At 56.9% G+C, this 21,436-nt stretch overlaps 2 protein-coding genes across 2 annotated transcripts in view; both read left to right on the top strand.

Moving 5' to 3' along the window:
• The window catches only part of SNUPN (snurportin 1), a 214,281-nt gene that overhangs the window by 100,159 nt on the left and 92,686 nt on the right, over window positions 1-21,436 (top strand). The gene's annotated exons all lie outside the window — the stretch shown is intronic.
• Window positions 1-21,436, top strand: part of CSPG4 (chondroitin sulfate proteoglycan 4) — a 41,121-nt gene that overhangs the window by 2,522 nt on the left and 17,163 nt on the right. The window contains exon 2 of the mRNA XM_050799821.1: window positions 18,769-18,932. Coding sequence (XP_050655778.1) covers window positions 18,769-18,932 — 164 coding nt within the window. The remainder of the gene's footprint in view (window positions 1-18,768; window positions 18,933-21,436) is intronic.

Here is a 21,436-nt window from a genome sequence, read left to right as displayed (position 1 = left end):
CCGATACTGGAAGGACAGGCAGAGAAGGAAAGAGGTGACATTCTAGTCGGGGGGTCACAGTGAGCACAGGGCAGGCAGGGATGGTGGCTCCCACACCTCTTCCCTGGCATCACTGACTTTGAAAGGCAGAATATGAGGAGTTGAAGTGGGACCCAGGTGGGGGAGTACCTGGCAGGGAGGGCTTGTGTGTTACCTGGGTGGGAACTCAGAATTGATGGGGGTATCTTAGCATGCACGGCCGCAGGGACACCAGGTACAAGAAACTGAAGCAGGGTAGATCCTGCTGCCTCTGATGATGGCTTGAGGGGACCAATGGTGCTCGGGACAGGCACTGAGCCTTGTGTGCACCTTGTGTGCCGCCCCAGGCCTCTGGAGCAGGCCGGGGCCCAGTGGCCAGCGCCCTTGGCCCAGCCCACCCGGACTCGAGAAAAACTGTTCTAGAGCCAAGTGTAACAGAGCCTCCCTCCCTACGCCTGCCCGCCCAGGCAGGACAAGAAGGGCCTTTTAGTGCTGCCCGTCTGGGGGGACCGGGGTGGGCCACGCCAGGTGAGCCAGGTGGCTGTCGATGATGGCAGGAGGGGAGTGGGGTGCGTGTGGAGCTCGTGGAGGAAGTGTATAGGCTATGTCTGGGAACTGGGCGTGCTGCCCAGGAGAGGCGGGCAGGGGAGGGGGAGTTGGAAATAGCCCTGATGTCCACACTTACTGGCGCACACAGATGTGGGCACACACACGTGCACACGACCACTCTCACAGACCTGGACAAGGTGGCCAGGACCAGGATCCCGGGACAGAGGCTACTGCCTCTGTCTCCGAGTCCCCTACCTTAAAGACCTGGGTCAGTGGCGCTTGCGGGGAAGGAAGTGAGCACAGGATGGGGACGGCGTGCCACCCTGAGCTGTGTCTTCTATTCAAGGCCAGGAGCAAATGAACAAGGGGCCTCTGGGTCTGGGACTGGAGCCTGATCCCTCCCTGGTCCCTCTGCTCCTTCACTGCCTTTCCCCCGACTCCTGCCCCATCCAGCTCTCCTCTTGCCTCCAACATGCCCTCCGCCCCAGCATATGTCAAATCAATAGAGCCTTGTAGAGAGAGCTGACTCTTCCTCCAGCTGCAGGCTTAGGGCAGGTTTCAAATTTACTATATTACCATTCCTACTGAGTTTGTATGAGGAGTGTTTGAAGGAACTGAATTTGTATGAATAATTTTGTGCTTGGCTCCTCCGTGGGGCAAGGGTTCCTAGCTCTCTCCGCTTCTCTGGAGGGTCCGTAACTCCAAACGGGAGAGGATAGAGCTGTCTTATTGCTGCGTTCTTACCTCCAGGGACACCCCATAGTGCGTACTAACCATGTTGTCAGTCCTGCAGCCCCACAGCAGCCCTGCAGGTCAGGAAAGTCACTGCAGCCTCAACCTCCCAGGCTCAAGCGATCTCCCCACCTCAGCCTCCTGAGTAGCTGGGACCTCAGGCATGTGCCACCACACCAGGGTAATTATCTTTTGTAGAGATAAGGTCTCGTTCTCACTATGTTGCCCAGGCTGGTCTCGAACTCCTGGGCTCAAGCAAGCCTCCCACCTGGGCCTCCCAAAGTGCTGGGATTACAGGTGTGAGCCACCATATCTGTCCAACATTCCCATTTTACAGATGAGGAAACTGAGGCTCAGAGAAAAGCAGGGACTGCCTCAGGTCTCTCTCTGGGCACACAGGCCGTGGTGTTCTCACTCACCCCAACAGCAGTGAGCTTCCCCACATCAGGCCAGGTGGACAGCCACCCACCAGTGGGCTTAGGCCCCATTAGGGGAAAGAGAGAGGTCTGCAGGGACAGGCAGCTCCCTGAGGACTCCAGATGTTTGTTCCTGTCTCCCCATCCCCCACCAGCCAGCATTTTCTCCCTCTCCAAACCCTCCCCACTTTCTCACAGCCTAAGCAAATCCCCTTCAAATAAGCCCCCACCAAAAGCTGGGGTTGCCAATGAAGCCACGTTTGTCTCTCTGTAGGGTCATAGCTGTAGGGCTGCCATCAAGGTGGCCTGGTGGCAGGGGTGGGCCCCGTCAGGAACAGTGCCTGTCCTGTTGAGCATTCCTGCCTCTTGCTCAGCTCCTCCCCACGCCCATGCCGCTCCCAGCCTGTGGAGGAGCCCGCGGGCTCTGCCAGCCTTGGCGTGTGTTAGCCAGGCCTCCAGCCATCGCTCCTGCTTCAACACTTCAGTGTGGCTCTCCTGTGGCCTAAGGTTGAGGCGTGTCAGTGAGGCTGTCTCCCTTCCCGGAACTTACTGCAGAAACCCCTGACCCCAGACCAGCGCCCAGTGGATCCTGGGGAAACCCAGGCTCGGAGAGAGGAGCCTCCTTGTTCAGAGTCACACAGCGAGTCCTCAGCAGATTAGGGGGTGAGCTCCCTACTCTTTCTCCCTGGTTTGGGCGGTAGCTTCACCCTCAGGACCAGCAGCTCCCCGGGAGCACACATCCCACCTGCTTCGCTCAGGGGTCTCCCCCATCGTAGGGCTCACAGCCTGGTCCCCAGAGGGGTGTAGAGATCACTGAGCCAACCAGGGATTTTCCAGCTGTGCTCCAACGCACCCCAGGGCTTTCCAGCTGAGCCAGCCTGGAGGCGGCTGAGCTTGGGATTATGGGATGCTTGCCCCACCCCAATTCATGCAGAGCCGCATGAATTCTTGGGTTCCATGAAGATTGGTAGTAAGGGCTCTTGGAAGATGTCCTTCCCCAAGTCTGGGAGACTGGAAGCCGGGAGCAGAAGATGGTCCCAGCTTCCTCACAGCAGGCCTGGGGCTGTGTGGCCTTTCCTGCCCCAGCTTCCTGCTCCTGCCCCTGCTTGCTGGCCCTCATGCCACACTGGCTGAGTGTCCCTTATCTGAAACGTTGGGGACCTGAAGTGTTTCAGATTTAGGAATTTTTTGGCTTTTGGAATATTTGTTATATATAATGAGATATTTTGAAGATGGGACCCAAGTCTAAACATGAAACTGATTTGTGTTTCATATACACCTTGTACACATAGGCTGAAGGTAACGTTATAGATTTTTTTAAAGAATTTTTTGCCTGAGAGAAATTTATGTTAAGTTCTTATGTGTGGAGGCCAGGTGTGGTGGCTCACGCCTGTAATCCCAACACTTTGGGAGGCTGAGGTGGGTGGGTCACCTGAGCTCAGGAGTTCGAGACCAGCCTGGCCAACATGGTGAAACCCTGTCTCTACTAAAAATACAAAAATTAGCTGGGTGTGCTGGCGGCGCCTGTAATCCCAGCTACTGGGGAGACGGAGGCGTGAGAATCACTTGAACCTGGGAGGAAGATGTTGCAGTGAGCTAAGATCACGTCACTGCACTCCAGCCTGGGCGACAGAGTGAGTGAGGGTTCATCTAAAAAAAAAGTTCTTATGTGTGGGATTTTCCACTGGTGGCATCCTATTGGCACTCAAAAATTTAAGGGCATTTGGATTTTGAATTTTCAGATTAGGGATGCTCAACTGTGCTACACTATGTCTTTCTCTCCCCAAATATATCATCCTCCCTGGTCAAGGTGATCCTGTGTCCCACAGACTGGCTGATCAGGTAGAACTAGGCCATCAGATAATAACCCGTAACGGCTGGCACCCTTCCACTTCTGCTTAAGCTGCTCCATGCAACCGGCCTTCCCTTTCCTCATCCTCCAAGGCTCAGCTCCAGCATCGCCACCCCCAGGAGCCTGTTCTAACCACAGATTGCTCTGAGACCCATGACCTGGACTGTGCCTCTCCTGGGGCCCTGCCCTCCATCTCTGTGGGGTTATAGGCCTTTCTCCCCCCACCCTCACCTGGCCTCTGTCCCCGGTCCATGACCTTCTTCAGCCTGACACCCAGTGTCTCTACTAAAAATACAAAAATTAGCTGGGTGTGCTGGCGATGCCTGTAATCCCAGCTACTCGGGAGACTGAGGCATGAGAATCACTTGAACCTGGGAGGCAGATGTTATAGTGAGCTAAGATCGCGTCACTGCACTCCAGCCTGGGCGACAGAGTGAGTGAGGGTTCATCTAAAAAAAAAAAGTTCTTATGTGTGTGCGTACACACACACGCTTACACACACACACACACACACATATACACACTGTCACACTCACACAACGCTCACACTCATACACTCACTCACACACACACACACACTCTCACACACACACACACACTCACTCACACACACTCTCACACACACACACACTCTCTCACACACACACACAGTGTTGCTCAGCAGGCAAGGAGTGTCCCACCCCTGAGCCAGCAGCCCCAGGGAAAACCGCCAACTCAGGACACAGTGCCTCGTCCCACCGCCAGAGCCGGCCCTCTGGCCTGGGCCAGTCCACTCTCTGGGGAGATAGAGGGGGCTGGGGAGAGGAGACCAACTTCCGTTCCCACCTAAGAGCAGCCCCTTCCCCCACCCACATTTCAGGAAGGGGCAGCTATAAATACCAGTAGGACCAGGACACTGATTCCCACGACACCCGCTTCTCCCTGCCCCTTCCCTGTGCACAGCGGCTGGGGCCAGACCAGCTCTCCTGCAGCTGGAGGCCACCCAGGCAGGCCTGAGGCCTAGCCACACACACAGACACACACACACATGCACATAGAGACAGACACATACACACACACAGACACACACATGCACATAGAGACAGACACATACACACACACATACACATAGAGACAGACACATACACACACACACACAGACACACACACATGCACACACATACACACACACACATAGACACACACACACATAGAGACAGACACACACACATATACACATAGAGACAGACACATACACACACACAGACACACACACATACACACATACACACACACAGACACATAGACACACACATACACATAGAGAGACATACACACACACAGACACGCACACACACACATACACATAGAGACAGACACATACACACACACAGACATACACACAGACACACACACACAGACATACACACACACACACATACACATAGAGACAGACACATACACACACACACACACACACATAGAGACAGACACATACACACACACAGACATACACACAGACACACACACACAGACATACACACACACACACATACACATAGAGACAGACACATACACACACACACACACACATACACATAGAGACAGACACATACACACACACAGACATACACACACACACACACACACACACACACACACACACACACACACAGACATACACACACACAGACACACACATACACACACATACACACACACAGACATACACACACAGACATACACACACACACATACACACACATATACACACAGAGACAGACACACACACACATGCACATAGAGACAAACACATACACACACACATACACACACACAGACATACACACACACACAGACATACACACACATACACACACACAGACACACACACAGACACACACAGACATACACACACAGACACACACAGACATACACATACACATAGAGACAGACACATACACACACACACAGACATACACACATACACACACACATACACATACACACACACATACACACACATACACACACACAGACATACACACACATACACACACACACAGACATACACACACACACAGAGACAGACACATACACATACACACACACACACAGACATACACACACACATACACACACACAGACATACACACACACATACACACACAGACACACAGACACACACATACACATAGAGACAGACACATACACACACACAGACATACACACATACACACACACAGACACACACACACATACACACACACATAGAGACAGACACATACACACACATACACACACAGACATACACACACATATACACACGCAGACATATACACACACAGACACACACACACATACACACACAGACATACACACACACAGAGACACACACAGACACATACACATAGAGACATAGACACGGACAAACGCACACACACAGACACACACAGATACATAGAGACACAGACACATACACACACAGACACACACACATAGAGATACAGACACATATGCACATAGACACACAGAGACATAGACACACACAGAGACACACAGAGACATAGACACACACAGACACACACACAGACATACATAGACACAGACACACACATACGCATACACACACACAGACACAGACACGCACATACACACATAGACACACAGACACTCATACGCACACACACACGCACACAGACACACACACAGACATACACAGACATGCACACAGACACATACACACACACACTCTTACTTCCCACCCTGGCCAAGGAAGGAGCAAATCTCCCTTTTTGGGAGTCTGCGGGCAGCTGAGAGGGAGCTCCTCCCCTGCCCCTCAGCCCTGACCCAGGCCCCACCTCTCCCTCCTCTGAGTGCTGAGCTGTGGGCACCCATACAGGGAAGCGGGAGGCCAGGCACGGGTGGTAAAACACGGCGTTAGAGGGCTCAGATTGAATTCCAGCCCTAACACCCCATGCGTGACCTTGAGCAAGTAACTCTGTCTTTCTGAGCCTCAGTTTTCTCCTCTATAAAATGGGGATAAATAATTTCAACCTCTTATGTGTTGTGAGAATTAAGCAAGACACTGTGCCTGGAATCAATGCTCAGTGGCGTCTGCTCCTGAGGCTGCAGTCACTCTGCTATTAGCATCTTCTTCCCAGGGTGGAGCGGCCCGGCCACGTGGGGCTTCTGCTTAGGAATCTTTAAGGAAGGTTCCGAGGCAAAGGCTTGGAGGAGGTGGCCCTGTGAGTCTGTGTGGGACCAGGTGACGTGGAAAAGGAGAGGTGGGCTCTTGAGGGGGGATCAGCCAGCGGCTGCCTGCCAGCCCAGGACCCTTCAGAAGGTGGGAGGGGCTGGGGGTCTGCATCTGTCTGGCTAACTGGGCTGAGGCCCACACCCCTCTCCCAGTGCTAGAAGAACTGGGGACAGCCCCTCCCCAGGGCCTATTTCTCCCAAGCCTAGCAGCCCCTAGGATGGAGCTCACTGGGCCGGGGCACAGCAGGAACCCCCGGTCCCCAGAGCAGGTGGGTGGGGAGAAGAGAATGAGCAGGCACCAGGACCTTTTATGGGGTGGGGTACTCTAGAAGCCTTTCTTTTCTCTGTTCTCTACCAGCCCCTTGCAAGTCCCTCTCTGGAGGTGGGGGCTGGAGGCCAGGGCCCAGGGACGTGAGAGAGCTCACCTGCCAGAGTCACCATGGTGCTCTTACCAGCACTCATGATATAAGCAGTGGTGGCTGCATCACGAGGAGCAGAAATCCAGACTGAGGGGAGGGGACAGCCCTCTCCGCTCTGGGCTGCTAGGACCCCTCAGGGGTATGGGTGTATGTGTGAGCTCAGCGTAGGGGAAGGTGTGGGGAGGTGACTGAGGTGACTGCAGAGCGGGGTGTGCAGCTCAGAGCAGGGACACTGGAGGGACCCCGGACAGGAGCTGGCCCACGCCTCAGCTCCCAGGCTGAGATCCTATTGTGCAGGCTCCCAATGCCTTCACCCCCATAGTGGTGACTCTTCTCCACAGACCCTTGGGCAGGGCCTGGCTAGGCCCCCCACCCACGTGTGCTAACGGAATCCAGGTGGCTGCTCCTGGCCGAGGTTCCATCTCTGGGCATCTGGGGCCCATGTGCTTCTGGCCACCCATCTGGAGCCTGGCTGAGCCCCTCCAGGGGTGGGTACTCAGACAGGGGCTGCCCCTCCAACCGTGGACAGCCCTGGAGTTGGGGAGATATTGTAGAGACCTCAGCCAGCTGGGTGATGGTGCCACAGCCCTTGGGCTTCCTGGCCCCACTGTGTGACCTTGGGGAGACCCCTGGCCCTATTTGGGCCTCTGAGTGGAATCTTCAGTCTCCTGGGTCAGCTCTAAATTCTGCGCTTAAGCCTCTTGGGAACAGGACAGGGGGCTCTGCCTCTATCTAGAGAGCCAGCTGCTTGTCCTGGGCCAAGCAGCAAGGCAGGCTAGGCCTGGAGTGGGGCTGAGAAGCAGCCAGCCTGCCAGGGCTCCCTGGCACTGGAAAGCCGCTTTCCTAAGTTGGCATGGAGCCCCGGGGCTCTCCCCGGGATGAGAGCAGCGGCTCCTCTCCACCCCCGGTTCCCATCTTCCACCCCTGGCCCCAGCCCCGCCCTGCCAAAAATAAACCCAGACCACCCCATCTTGTACCAGCCAGACCCACCCAGCCCCTCCAGAGCCAACTGAGTCACCACTCAGAGCTGCTCCTTTTTTAACTGTCTGAGTCACTGCTTGTGGCTCCATGACACATGCCCCAGGCTACAGTTACCCCGCAGCCCCCTACAAGCGCAGCCAAGGGAGGGGTCTGAGTAGAGGCTGGCAGTAGGAGTGAGTCCAGGCCATAGCCTTAGCTTGTGAGCCCTCCAGGCCTAGGGAACTCATCCCATAACAAGCCAGAGACCAGACCTGTCCCTCGAGATCCTGGCCTGAGGTCCTGGCCGTGCCCAAGACAGTCCTTGGGGATCTTGGTGACAAGGTCAATCTGGGCTCTGCCCCACCGCATTGTGTTGCCTCCAACAGGCCTGGGCCTCCCCTGCAGGACTGCCAGGAATAGAGGGTCTCCAGGCCCTGGGCCCTGGGGGCTGGGGGTGGGCGAGGCCTGGCCTTCCGGGGTGAAGGCCACAGAGGCGCCTGCTCCCTCCGTCCTCACCGGCTCTACCCAGACTCTGACCACGCTGCATGGAGCACCATGAAGACTTTCTATGGGACGGAAGCCACACTTCAGTCTCCACTCACGGCTTCTGTCTGCCCCTGCTAAGGGTCAACCGGGCTGCAGAGCTTTCCCCTGTCTCTCTGTCCGCCCCCCCATCCTGCTCTCTCCATCTCTCTGTCCCTTCCCACCCCTGGCTCTGGTTCCTCCATCTCTTTCCGTCTGTCTTTCCCACCCTGTCTCTCTGTCTGCCCATCTTTCCAATCCTGCTCTGTTCTCCTTCCCTTCTCCTTTACCCGGTTCCGGTTCGTGGCAGTCAGAGTGCTCCCTGCTGCCAGCACCCCACCCCTCCCCAGGGCCCTCTCTGCCTTCTCAGTAGACATAACAGACCCTCACCTCCTCCCATTCCCACAAGGGACTCCGGGCCCCAGGGACCAATCCTGAGAAATGTTCCGCCCCCTCACCAGGTCCTCCCCGGCTACATCCTGTCCCAGGGAGTGTCAGGATCCCACAGGCACTTCCTTGGGAGTTGAGAAAGGCGGGCAGGGGGGCCTGGGAATGGCCCCACCTCCCAGCCAAGCCAGAGCAGGGGCCGTAAGCCTCAAACCCCATCGTCTCCTGTCTGTGGCTGTGGCCTCCGGCTATAAATAGGGGCTCAGATTCTATTTTCTTTAAAAACAAGCACCAGACTGTCACCACAGGCCCAGAAAAGCAGTCTCTGGCTGTGACAGTCCCTCGAGCCCTTCCAGGCCATTGTGTCCAGTCCTCTGCCTCAGCCCTGGGGCCCTGGAGGGCAGAGGAGGCCTGGAAAGGAGCCTGGAGGTAAGACAAGGTGGGGAGGGCTGAGGCAAGCTCCCAGAGGCAGCCTCTCCCTCCTTTCCTCCCACCTCCTGTCCCCAAGCAAGGTTAGTCTTGTCCCCAAGGCTCACAGTGTAAATGGAGAGAGGTGACAACAGCACAGCCCCTGGGCCACAGCGAGTGTGTTTGCACCCCAAGGACAAAGAAGGTGCTTTGGGCTTTTTTCCTGAAAGAGCATGAGGACAGTTCACAGGCGGACAGGAGAGAAGAGCTGGCTGGGCAGCAGGCCCATCCTGAGCGAAGGCAGCAGGCAGGCCCTGCTAGGCTTGTGCAAAAGCAGTGTAGGATCCAGTGAGGCAGAGGCGTGGCGTGTCCGTGGAAGACAGCAGGAGACTCTGGCAGGCAGAGTCTAGGGCACCCTGGCCTTCAGTGCCACTCGGGGGTGGGGTCCTGACCCTGGAGCAGGGGGAGCCACCAAAGGCTTCCAGGCAAGGGAGGCTGGCTGAGGGAGCGGCTTTCAGTTTGGGTTAACTGGGGCTGCTATTAGCAAAGGGAGGCAGGAGATTCATTAAACCGGACCAAGGACCGTGGCCAGTTGCCTTATGGATGGACCGGGAGCAAGAGAGGGAGATGAATTTGAAGGAGAGTTTGGGAGCAGGAAGGATGGAACCTGAGTATTAGTTAGCAGTGGCCACGGGGAGGGAGGAGGAGGAGAGTCCAGCGCAACCCTCAGATGTCTACTCAGCAACGGTGGACAGTTGGACCTTCACGGGGCTGGGGAGCAGGCTGTAGGGGAGAGGACACTGAGTCCTCCTTGCTTTGGGTGGGGTTGGGCTTGGGGGTTCCTATGGGTGTTCGTGGCGTGGACATCTGAGGGACACTGGCAGGGGCCGGGAGTCCTGGAGAGTTGGTGCCAGGGAGAGAGACATGGTGCATCAGCAAAGAGGCTGGGCCTGAGGCCGGGAGGGAAAAGGAGGGCCAGGGGGAGTGTGGCCGTGGTGGGCACGGCTCCGGGGGGCCCACAGGCTGCAGGCTTCCAGGCAGTTGACAGGTGGTGGTGCTAGGCGGGAACCTATTCCAGGAGGAGCCAGGCCTGCCCAGGAAGAGAGGTCTCAGTCTCGGGATCTCTGATGGGCCTGGTTAGCTCAGAGGTCCACTAGCAAGGACACTGAGGTTTCCTGGTGCACCTTCCCGGCAATGCCCTCCCGATGGAGCACGACCAGTGCCCGGGCCTGCTGTGGTGGGACAGCTCTGCCTGATAGAAAACCCCTCATGCAGGCCAAATGCTACCTCATTTGATCCTTTCGTTCCCTTAGATACTGTTGTCACCTCCCTCATCACCGGTCCGTGGGCCTCCTGGCTGCACACACGCCCTGGGCAGGGGATGTGGGCCCTGGTCCTGTCCTCGAGAGTTTCCAGTCTGGCCGGACCTGTGGCCATTTAGGCCAGAGGTGGCTTTACTGTACCCACAGTAGTGGCCACACCTCTTGCCAGTCTGCTGGGCTGGTCAGAGGCCAGATCTGGGTCCCTCTATCCAGGTCCCCTTTTACAGATGGGGACACTGAGGCCAGGGAAAGCATGGAAGCACATGGCTCTGAGCCCTGTGTGTGGGCTGGGGGTGTGAGTCCTGACCTAGGCATCTGCCCTGTATTCAGACAGGGGAACTGAGGAGGAGGCACACAAGCTACTGTGCACAAGTTGTGCCACCAGATTTCAGGTCCAGGCAGCCATCCAAACCCACAGTCACCATTTCCTCTGTTCTTCCCCCACCCCAACTCACACTCACTATCTCCAGACCCAGCCCGCCAGGCTGGGGAAGCCCCGAGACGCCGCCCCAACAGCCCTGTCTTTGGCGGTTTCTGCTGCCAGAGCCAAGGGGAGACTCAGAGATGAGCCATGGGCTGCCTGGTCCTGGATGCGGCCCAGGAGAGAGCCTGGCCCTCAGCCTCCTGGGGGCAGCTCCTACCCAGACCCCCTGTCTCTCCACCCTCCTCCCGGACCTCCAAGTCTCCAGTGGGCAGGGCTGGCACTTATCACTGACTTCTAGACTGAGTCATCCCCCGCCAGCCCCTGCAGAAGGGCCGTCCCCATGCAGCCAGCCCCAGAGCCAGAGAGGCGGGGCTGCCAAACCTTCCAAGGAGAGCAGATGCTTCCCTCCCCTCCTCGCTGCCCCCTCCACCCGGCCCTGACAGAAGAGCCCCAGGGGACAAGAAGGGAAAGAGTGTGTCTTCCCCAGGCTGGGGTCCAGCTCTCACACCCTCCTCCCACTGGGGCCCTCGGCAGATGCTCCACTTCCGATTCACAGGCAGCAAGTAAACCCACCACGCCTCTCTGGGTGTACACACGGTGCATGTGCCCTGCCGACACCCACAGCCCCCAGCTCTGGAGCCACACCCGCAGGAGCTTAAGTCCCAGCCCTGCCGCTGCTCCACAGGCTAGCGCAGAGGACTGCGCTCTCTGAGCCTCAGTTTCCTCACCTGTAAAATGGGAGATGCCTCCCAGGAGCCTGCTGGGCCTGGGAGGGGGGTGCTGGGCAGCCCCAGTGCCAAGTGAGGGTCCTTCACTCTTCTCTTCCCTGCCAGAAACCTTACCCCAGCCTGGGTCCACTGAGGTGAGGGTCCCAGATCCGCTAGGGCCAGGAAAGTGGGGAGAAAGGAGGTTACGGAAGGGGCCTGGAAACCCACCCATCTCCCTGTACAAGGGGGAAAATTATAAGGCAGGGAAAAGCCTCTTGGAACCACTCCCCTCCGCAGCCACCCCACCCTCCTCGCCTGAGGCCTGGGGAGCAGCAGGGCCTGCACAAAGACACCATTGAGGCCCCGCTTCCTCCTCCCCCGGCCCAGCCCTCCAGCCTGGGTGGACTCTGGGCTGCTTCTTCCCTCAAAACCTCTCATTTCCCCTCCTGCTTCCTCTGTGCTCCACTAGGCCCCAGGGTTGGGACATGTGGCCGGGAGCCCAGCGTGCGGCCCCTATCAGCCTCTGTGGACCAAGCTCAGCTTCTCCCACCCCACCTGCCCCTGCTTCCACTCTTCTTCCAGACGGGTTCCCTTAACTGGAAATGTTCCCCAGTACATGCTCCTCCAGGTGGGTGACTCAGAGCGCTTGGTTAGAGGACTGCAGCTGAGGCCAGTGACCAGGGTCAGGGCCCAGCCAATAGCTGAGGAAACTGTTTTCCTCCCTGGCTTCCTTGGCCTTGCAGGGGACCGGAAAGGCCACTAAACAGAAGGTCAGCTGACCTGAGTGTGTGTCTCTTGGCTCAAGAGTTCTTGGTGCTGCCCTGACCCCAACAGAGGTCTCTGCAGCATTTAGACATGGAGGCAGTCACCCGAGCAGGTGCCTGGCACCCCAGTGCTCCACTGGGATAAAGCAGTGTCTCCTGAGAGGACGGCTGCTGTTGTAAGCTCCATGGGATTTGGAACTAACCTACTGTTGTCCACATTTCGGTAGCTCATGGGACAGGAGAGGAGCAGGCAGTCCGTGGGCCATGAGAATGGCCCTGGGTGGTGGAATCCCAGTCTGGAAGCAGCCAGGAAGAGTGGCTAATGGGCAGTGAGCCCTGTGGGGTCTGCAGGTGTGTGAGTGTCTCCCAGGCAGCCCACCCTGGCCAGCGATGAGCCATCTAGCCTGAGCCCTGGTGACCCCAATGTCATCACTGGGGAGGTTATGTGGTCCCCTTAGACTGACCTTAAGTCTCCCCTGTAACCTACCCCCTTGTAACCCTCAGAGTAACAGGTTGGGGGAAGGCGACAGTTCAGTGTGGGTGGCTGAGCCTGGGGGGTCTGCCGAGAGGAGGTTTGAGAGGGGCTGGCACCTGAGTAAGCACATCAGACAGCTTCTCCCTTGCCCGAGGAGCCCAGGGAGACCAATGTGCTGGGGAGGGAGCCTCCAGTTATGGCTCAGTATCCAGGGCCCACAGTGGGGCCAGACCGTGGACTCAGCACCCCCCCTCCTCGCTTGCCTTGCCGCCACACACGTGTACACGTGACACTGACCCACACTCTCGCACACACACTCGCCCACGCCCCGCCTGCTGGCTTGAAAGTAGATTGCTGGTGGAAGAAAAATCGGGGAGTCCCTTGGAGGTGCAAGGGGAGGGGAACTGACCTGAGGTCTAGAGGGCCAGGTGACCTCAGGGAGGGTCTGCTGCTGGGGAAGCGCACCTGGCCTGTCCATGCTCTCACACAGCCGGCATTCAGCCCCCAGGTGAGCCACGACCCCACCCCCGCCCCACCACACACACACCCATAGGGGAGACAGACAGCCCTTCATCCTGGCCTTGGCCCTCCCAGAGCACCCCAGCCCACAGCCCCCTCAGACTCCCTCACCCCTGCCTGCCTAGACCCGGAGCCAGGATCTCTACCCGTGGTGCAAAACTCCGAGGGGCTATGGTGGAGAAGTCCAGCTTCATCTTGGAGCAGGGCCCTCCCTCCCCAGCAGGCTGGCTGGGTGTCCCCTCCTCACTCCTGTGCATAGCAACAGGCTTGCTGCCAACATCCCGCCTTCTCTGTCTCCCTCGAGTTTTCCTCCTCCATCCCCTTCCTCGGGCCTCGGTCTGTATGTGAATTCAGTCTTTATGGAGGAGGGCATCTTGATTTCTCCTTCTCAGTTTTAATAACTTTCTCCCATGTTGGCTGTCTTCTTTGATTCCCATCACTGCATTGCTGTATTTGTGATTGAGTGAATGAATGAATGGGTCTCCCTTACGCATTCCACCTCTCACCTCCTGCTCTGTTTCTGTGGCACTGGGTGTCCTTCCCCCACATACAGATGTCCAGGTCTCCTGCCCTCACCCTCAACTACGGGCCCAGGCACTTCTCCACCAGCCATCCTGCCCAGCAACTTCAGGCTCCCAGACTTTCTCCCTTATAAAGTCAGGCAGCAGCAGACACCCAGGAATGCTACTGCTCCCATGACGCAGCCTGGCTGTGGGGCTGCCCCCAGGCAACCGGGAATGTGGTAGGAGTGGGGCACACAGGGATCCACTGCCAGAGAGTGGGGTGTAGTGGGGGTGCCTGGGTGGGTGGGGCTCACACGGGTGATGCTGGGCCTGCTGGATCTCTTTCTGCTTCTCTTTGTCAAATCGCTTCTCTGGAGCCTCAGTGTGTCTGTCTGGAAGGTGGAAGCTGAGTGCCCTGCCGCAGGCTTGAGCTACAGAGAACGCTGACGCTGTGGGACTCAGCACCCATGAAGGGTGGGGCCCCGGGCTGGGGAGGCAGGAGGCCCCGGGCCAGGCCCTCCAGACTGTCCTAGGGCAAAGGGTGATGTGCCCAGAGACAGCCAGGATGGGGCAGAGGGAAGAGGGAGCCAAAGAGCTAGGGGGAGACCAGGGGGAGCAGAGGCAGAGCCTGGCAGCAGGGATGGCCAGAGTCGAAGGAGAGATGGAGCAGATACAGGGACAGAGGCAGCCTTCTGAGGACTCAGAAGGAACAGAGCCCACAGCAACCCTCAGCCTGGAAGAGGCATCTGTGCCTGAGACCTGGCCCTGGGCTGGCTGGGGAAGGTGGGGCCCTGGCAGGGGGAAGCGGGCCTGATGGGCAGAGATGCTCCCCTCACGGTGACCCCTTGTCCCCAGAGCCTGGTGTCAGACAGAGGGCTGGGCGTCAGGATGGAAGCCTCAGGGGCCCATCCACACTCCTCCTAGCAGTGCCTCCAGGGAGCCCGGAGATGCCAGCGCAGCCCTTGCCCTGCCAGAGGAGGCTTGCTGGGGACCTTGACCGAGGTTTCCCCTAGCCCCTGAGAAGGGACTTGGGAGGGAAGGACACAGGCTTTTTCTGTGCCCCCAGGCCTAGGTCTCAGGAAGGATGGAGCCACCCCACCCTCAGGCCCAGACAGCAGTGCCCTGTTCATGAGGAGGAAGGGTGGGAAGCCTGAGGACATACCCACCTTTAGCAAACCTCTCTATGGGCGCCGAGCAGGAGGGGCAGGAACCCTCCAAGAACACACAGCCCCTTTCATGGAGCCAGGCCCAGCCAAGTAATGGCAGGCGGGCAGCGAAGGGCAGGACAGGCCCAGGCACAATCATTGCTCTGTCCTGGCAGCTCCCGGCCCACACACGCGCACACACACACAAACACACAGCCTTACTCAAACCCAAAGCACACCCCCAGCAGCCACCCACATGCTTGCGGGCACACACAAATACACATCTATTAATATACAGCCCTGGACGCTCACTGACGCACCTTCCAGAGAGAAGCCCATACACGCAGCACTCTTCCTGCCCCTCCCACGGGCCCCCAGACCTGTGGGGCATCCTGCTCCTCTCATGCCCAAGGCTTGGCACCTCCAGACACCCCATGCTATTAACCTTCTCCACATCCATATGGACAGCAAACTCCTAGACCAGGGAGGGACCCCCAGGACTAATCCCTACAGTCAGGAGGGGGAAGAGGTGGGAGGGATGTGCCCATTTTACAGAATGGTGACACTGAGGCCTGAAGTGGGCCCCTTCTCCTGGCTCAGAGGGCAGCCCATGGAGCTGCTGTAGGTCTGGACTGGTGTTTTGATGAATCGTGGGTCCTCTTGACCCAGGAGAGTCAAGGGCAGGTCCGATCCAGCCTGTGCCGATGTCTTCCCACAACCTCCTCCATTCCCCCCTCCCCCCAGGCAGGCAGCTGAGCCTGGCTTGACCCATTCTACTTTCCCCTCTGCTTCTCTTGCTTCAAGTTAATCAGAGTCTCTAGGGGGTGAGAGAGCAGAAACCCTCCTCAACCCCCCCAAGGGGGACCTGTGTACCCCTGCCAGTCTCTCACTTGGCCTTGCTGCTGTCCTCAGAGACTGCTGCTTCCTCCCTCTCTGTGACTGTACACCACTGTCACCTCCTCCAGGAAGTCCTCTGGATTGACTCCTAGCTTATTACATCTTTATCCTGCACACCCTCTCCATTCAAAGCCCCTCTTCAACTGTCCCCGCCAACCACCTCCAAGACAGGGATTCTGGGTTCTTGCAACTGAAGCCCCTCAGAGAGTGTAAGAGGGGCAGAAAAAGGAAACCAGGAGGTGGAGGGAGTGGCACTGTCAGAGTTTCCAAAGCCCTGGCCAGCAAGGCCTCAGAGGCCTCTGTTGGGATGGGGGGCTGCCTGGCTATGCGCTCCAGCAGCACAAGACAGCCTGTGTGAGCCCCTCCCACTCAGCCCCACAGGAAGCAGCAGGGCCCAGCCCCTCAATGGACCCATTCAGACCCCAGCGCTCTGGAAAGTACCTCTGCTTCCTGCCACCCTCCCACTCTAGCCAAACAGGCTCTACTGTCTTCTGCTGGGAGGGGGCTGCAGGCAGGTGGTTCAGTGGTTAGGGCCAACCATCTAATTCAGTTCCTGTCTGGCCCAGAGCCCTGACATTGACCAAGCCTTGGCTGGTCTACATATGCCTTTAGTGCAAGGGTGGGTAGTGGCAGGGACATGTGCTGGGTAGGTAAATGTTTAGCAATGGGCTTTCTTGGGGAGGGGGAACCCTTATTTACAGTGCTTGCCTCTTTTCCTGGTATAAATATTCTCACTATGGGCAGTATCACCTGGCTCTCAAAATTCCTGAAAATTCAATAGTCAGCTCCTGGCAGCTGCTGTGAGCCGCTCCATCCTGCAGGGCCGTGTGCCCCCACCCCTTGTGCTATGGCCTCCCTCACTTTAGTGTGCTGTCTTTTGCTTTTAGGAATCAATGTCTTTGTAAATAAGGCACCCCGGTAGGTGGCCGCCACCTGCAGTTCCCTGGTCTGCCTTTTGCTGGCACCAAGCTCTGCTGAGCCTGCTGGGCCATCTCTATGCAGATGGTCTGCAGGGCTCGCTTGATTCCCTTAGCTTCCCAGACAAGGTGCTGGTGTTGCCAGCAGTACTGGCAGGAGGAGATAACTAGAGGGGATTTAATTCAGCCCAAGAGGTTCTTACAGGCTGCCCTTAGGGCGTACAAGTCTCCAACTCTTCCAATGGCTGAAGCTGCTTTCTCAGGCGGATGGCAGCTGGCTCAGGCTGGCCAGGGACCAGCACATGTGGGGCCGGTGCCGGATCATCCCTATCAAGGCCGTCAGCCTGTGCTTGCTCTCGGGGTTTGAGGGAAACCCAACAGGGATGAATCACCGTTTTTAACCCGTGTTTGTCTGTCCCCCAGCCCTGGACATCTGCAGGCAAAGTCAAAGTTATATTTGGCTCTTATCACCACAAAAGGCATAGACCAGAAATTGTGGCAGCAGGTTGGAAGTCAGGGAGGCTAATTTGGGGAAACTGTCTGGAGGAAGCAGCAATTCAAAAGAGGAGGAGTCCCGGTGTGGGACAGAATGGGCCCTGTATAGGAACCACTAACCCCAGGCAAGCCTAGGCATGGCCTTCTGCCTGGCGAGGCCCTCTTTGGTCTGCCCAGCAGATCCTCAGCCCCTTCCAGCCCCTGTCTTCAGCCTCAGCCTGCGTGGTGGCCTGGGGAAGTTGGGAGCTCAGCTGTTCTCATCCCTGGTTCCTTGGCCATGGTGGAAACAATGGGGCCGGATCTGACTGCTCATCGGGGACTGTGAATAGCTCTCCAGCAGGAAGCAATAGCAGGGTAATGGAGGAAGTGTGGGCCCACTTTGGTTTGACCCTGCACATGGTCTCCATCTGGCCTCAGAGCCTTTGCTCCTTCTCAGACTCAGGCTAATAAGCTCCCGCCCCCACCCTCAATGGCAGGTGGAAGAATGGCCTGAGAGAGAAGCAGGGATAGGTGGGCCATGCTGACACCACTGCCAGATCCCAGCCGTGGCCCCAGCCAACCCATGGAGGCGGGGCATGGCACGGCGGGCACTGCACAGGAGCCCAAGCACAAGGGCACTTAGGAGAAGGAATCTGAGCAGGGATCAGTCTGGACTGGGGGTGATTCTCCAGAAACTCCATTCCTCGGGGCTGTGACCACCAAGCCAGGTGATCAGGCCAGTGATGTTTCCCTTTGGGGGGGTAGGGGACCCAGACCCGGGAGGAAGACTCCTCTGGGGCCCAGGGGAGGTGAGTCAGAGCTGGCAAAGGCCTCTGGCTCCAGGAACCTCTAAGGAGGAGACCTGAGTTGCTGGGAATTTCTGGGTCTGACCTCCTGCAAAGTCAAGGTCTGGCTGGACACAAGGTGAGGCTGTGCCTTCTGGTGCCAGGACCAAGAAGATGCTGGGATCCAGGCAGTACTCACAGACAGCACCATATAGCAGAACCATGAGGGTGCGCCAGCATGGACCCCTTTCTTCAACCCACCGGTACCTCTTTGTGGCACCTCACCTCCTCCAGGCAAGCATCTGAGCCTGGACCACAGCTCCCTCTCTCACACAGCTTCCTTCTTCGGTGAGAACCACCTGGAGGTGCCTGTGGCCACAGCTCTGACCGACATAGACCTACAGCTGCAGTTCTCCACGTCCCAGCCCGAAGCCCTCCTTCTCCTGGCAGCAGGCCCAGCTGACCACCTCCTGCTGCAGCTCTACTCTGGACGCCTGCAGGTCAGCGACGTCCCCCTGGGATCCGGGCGGGATTCAGGGTGGGATTCCTTCTCTAGCTTTGAGTGAACCCCAGCTGGCTGTGTGACCTTGTGTAAGTCACTTTTATCTTAGGGTCTCAAGTTCTCCACTGTGGGATGGGCAGCAGCAGCCTAGAAATGGCAAATCCTTCATGAACTGGCTCTGCCCACGGGCTCCCTCCAACCACGTTTCCCACCACAAGCCCTTGCTGGCCCTTTGTGCTCTGACCTCACTGAACTGCTTTCAGTTCCCGGCCATCTTACAGTCGCTTGATGCCAGGCCTTTGGTCACCACACTCCTTCTGCCAGGTGCGTGCCTCACCCATTCCCTGCACATGCCTGACTCCAGCCTCTCCTTAAAGTCTCAGTGTGGACATCCCCTCCTCCTGGGCGAGGCCCCCTCCTGGGTCCCCATGACCCCTGTGCTTCCCTGTGGCACTGCACCAATTTCTCTGCAGCACCACTGTCTGTCCACGACAGTAACAGCACCAGTACTGCCTCAGCTTCCTCATTTTTCCATTTCATCCTTCAAGACACCGCAAGCTTTGTTAGTGAGGAGTCTTGTGGCTCTTTCTTGAGTCTTTTCCCAAACCATGAAGAGTTAAGAACCCAGGGTCTTATTCCAAATTTGTGCCAGGCTGGGTGCAGTGGCTCATGCCTATAATCCCACCACTTCGGGAGGCCAAGGTGGGAAGATCACTTGAGCCTGGGAGTTCAAGGCTGGCCTGAGCCACACAGTGAGACCCCCCATCTCTATTTTTTTTTTTTTTTTTTTGAGACAGAGTCTCACTCTGTCGCCCAGGCTGTAGTGCAGTGGCGTGGTCTCCACTCACTGCAAGCTCCACCCCCCAGGTTCACGCCATTCTCCTGCCTCAGCCTCCTGTGTAGCTGGAACTACAGGAACCCGCCACCGCGCCTGGCTAATTTTTTTTGTAGAGATGGGGTTTCACCGTGTTAGCCAGGATGGTCTCGATCTCCTGACCTCGTGATCCACCCGTCTCGGCCTCCCAAAATGCTGGGGTTACAGGCGTGAGCCACCGCACCCGGCCCCATCTCTATTTTTAAAAGAAAAAAAAGGCTGGGCACGGTGGCTCACACCTGTCATCCCAGCACTTTGGGAGGTCAAGGCGGGTGGATCACCTGAGGTCAGGAGTTCAAGACCAGCCTGGCCAACATGGTGAAACCCTGTCTCTACTAAAAATACAAAAAAGGCTGGGCGTGCTGGCTCATGCCTGTAATCCCAGCACTTTGGGAGGCCAAGGCAGGCGGATCATGAGATCAGGAGATCGGGACCATCCTGGCTAACACAGTGAAACCCCATCTCTACTAAAAATACAAAAAATTAGCCAGGCGTGGTGGTGGCGCCTATAGTCCCAGCTACTCGGGAGGCTGAGGCAGGAGAATGGTGGGAACCCGGGAGGTGGAGCTTGTAGTGAGCGGAGATCGCGCCACTGCACTCCAGCCTGGGGACAGAGCGAGACTCCGTCTCAAAAAAATAATAATAATAAATAAAAATAAAAAATAAAAATACAAAAAAATTAGCCAGGCATGGTGGCACATGCCTGTAATCCCAGCTACTTGGGAGGTTGAGGCAGGAGAATCACTTGAACCCAGGAGGAGGAGGTTGCAGTGAGCTGAGACTGCACCATTGCACTTCAGCCTGGGCAACAAGAACCAAACTCCATCTCAAAAAAAAAAAAGAAAAGAAAAAAAAAATTGGGGGCAGCCATCTCCTTCCACACCCCGTGGGGAGAGGACGAGGGCTTGATCAGTTTGCTGCTTTCATTGCTTCTCATTGCCACAGGGTGTCACTGTTAAACGCTGGTGTGGTGCAGGCTGGTGCTGATGACTGTCCAGTTCTGCAAGTACAATGATGCCACACCCCTACAGAGATGCTCCATACCAGGACTCCAAAATTATAGTTCTTAGTGCCCTGATTCTGCAGTTCCCATACTCTGCCACCTCCCATTCTACCATCTGGGAGCACTGTACCAGAGCCATTTCTGCTGTCAATGTCATGGAGACAGAACTATATCCATCTCTCCCCAAGATCTCCTTCCACCCCAGGTCAGGGAGCTTTTTCTCAGAACATATAGTATTTAAATTTCAATTTAAAAATTAGCCTGTCTCTGAACAGTGAGCCTGGCTGCCTTCAATGACCCCAAGAAACTTTGCCCTGTTGAGGGGGACTGATCAAGGGATTCCCAGTTACCCATTATTCCAGAGTTGAAATCCAGATTCCAAGACAATATTTCTGGCACCTCTCACTCAAGGAAAGAGGGGAAACATTTTTAAATACAGGTTGGATTTCTAAGACAGCATCTTGCTGTATGTCAGTTCCTTGTGGGCGAGGACCACACCTGATTCACATCAGGGTCCCCAGAGCCCATCCAGGCCTGGCCCAGAGTTCTTTTTGGTGAGTGTTTGGAGGATGAGTAAAGAGATGGCAGGACGGCAAGAGGAGTGGCACTAGAGGTCCTTGTCCTA

The sequence above is a fragment of the Macaca thibetana genome, chromosome 7 (genome assembly GCF_024542745.1).
Source record: "Macaca thibetana thibetana isolate TM-01 chromosome 7, ASM2454274v1, whole genome shotgun sequence".
NCBI lineage: Eukaryota > Metazoa > Chordata > Mammalia > Primates > Cercopithecidae > Macaca > Macaca thibetana.
The sequence above is the reverse complement of the archived record's forward strand: the minus strand, read 5'-3'. Positions and strand labels throughout refer to the sequence as shown.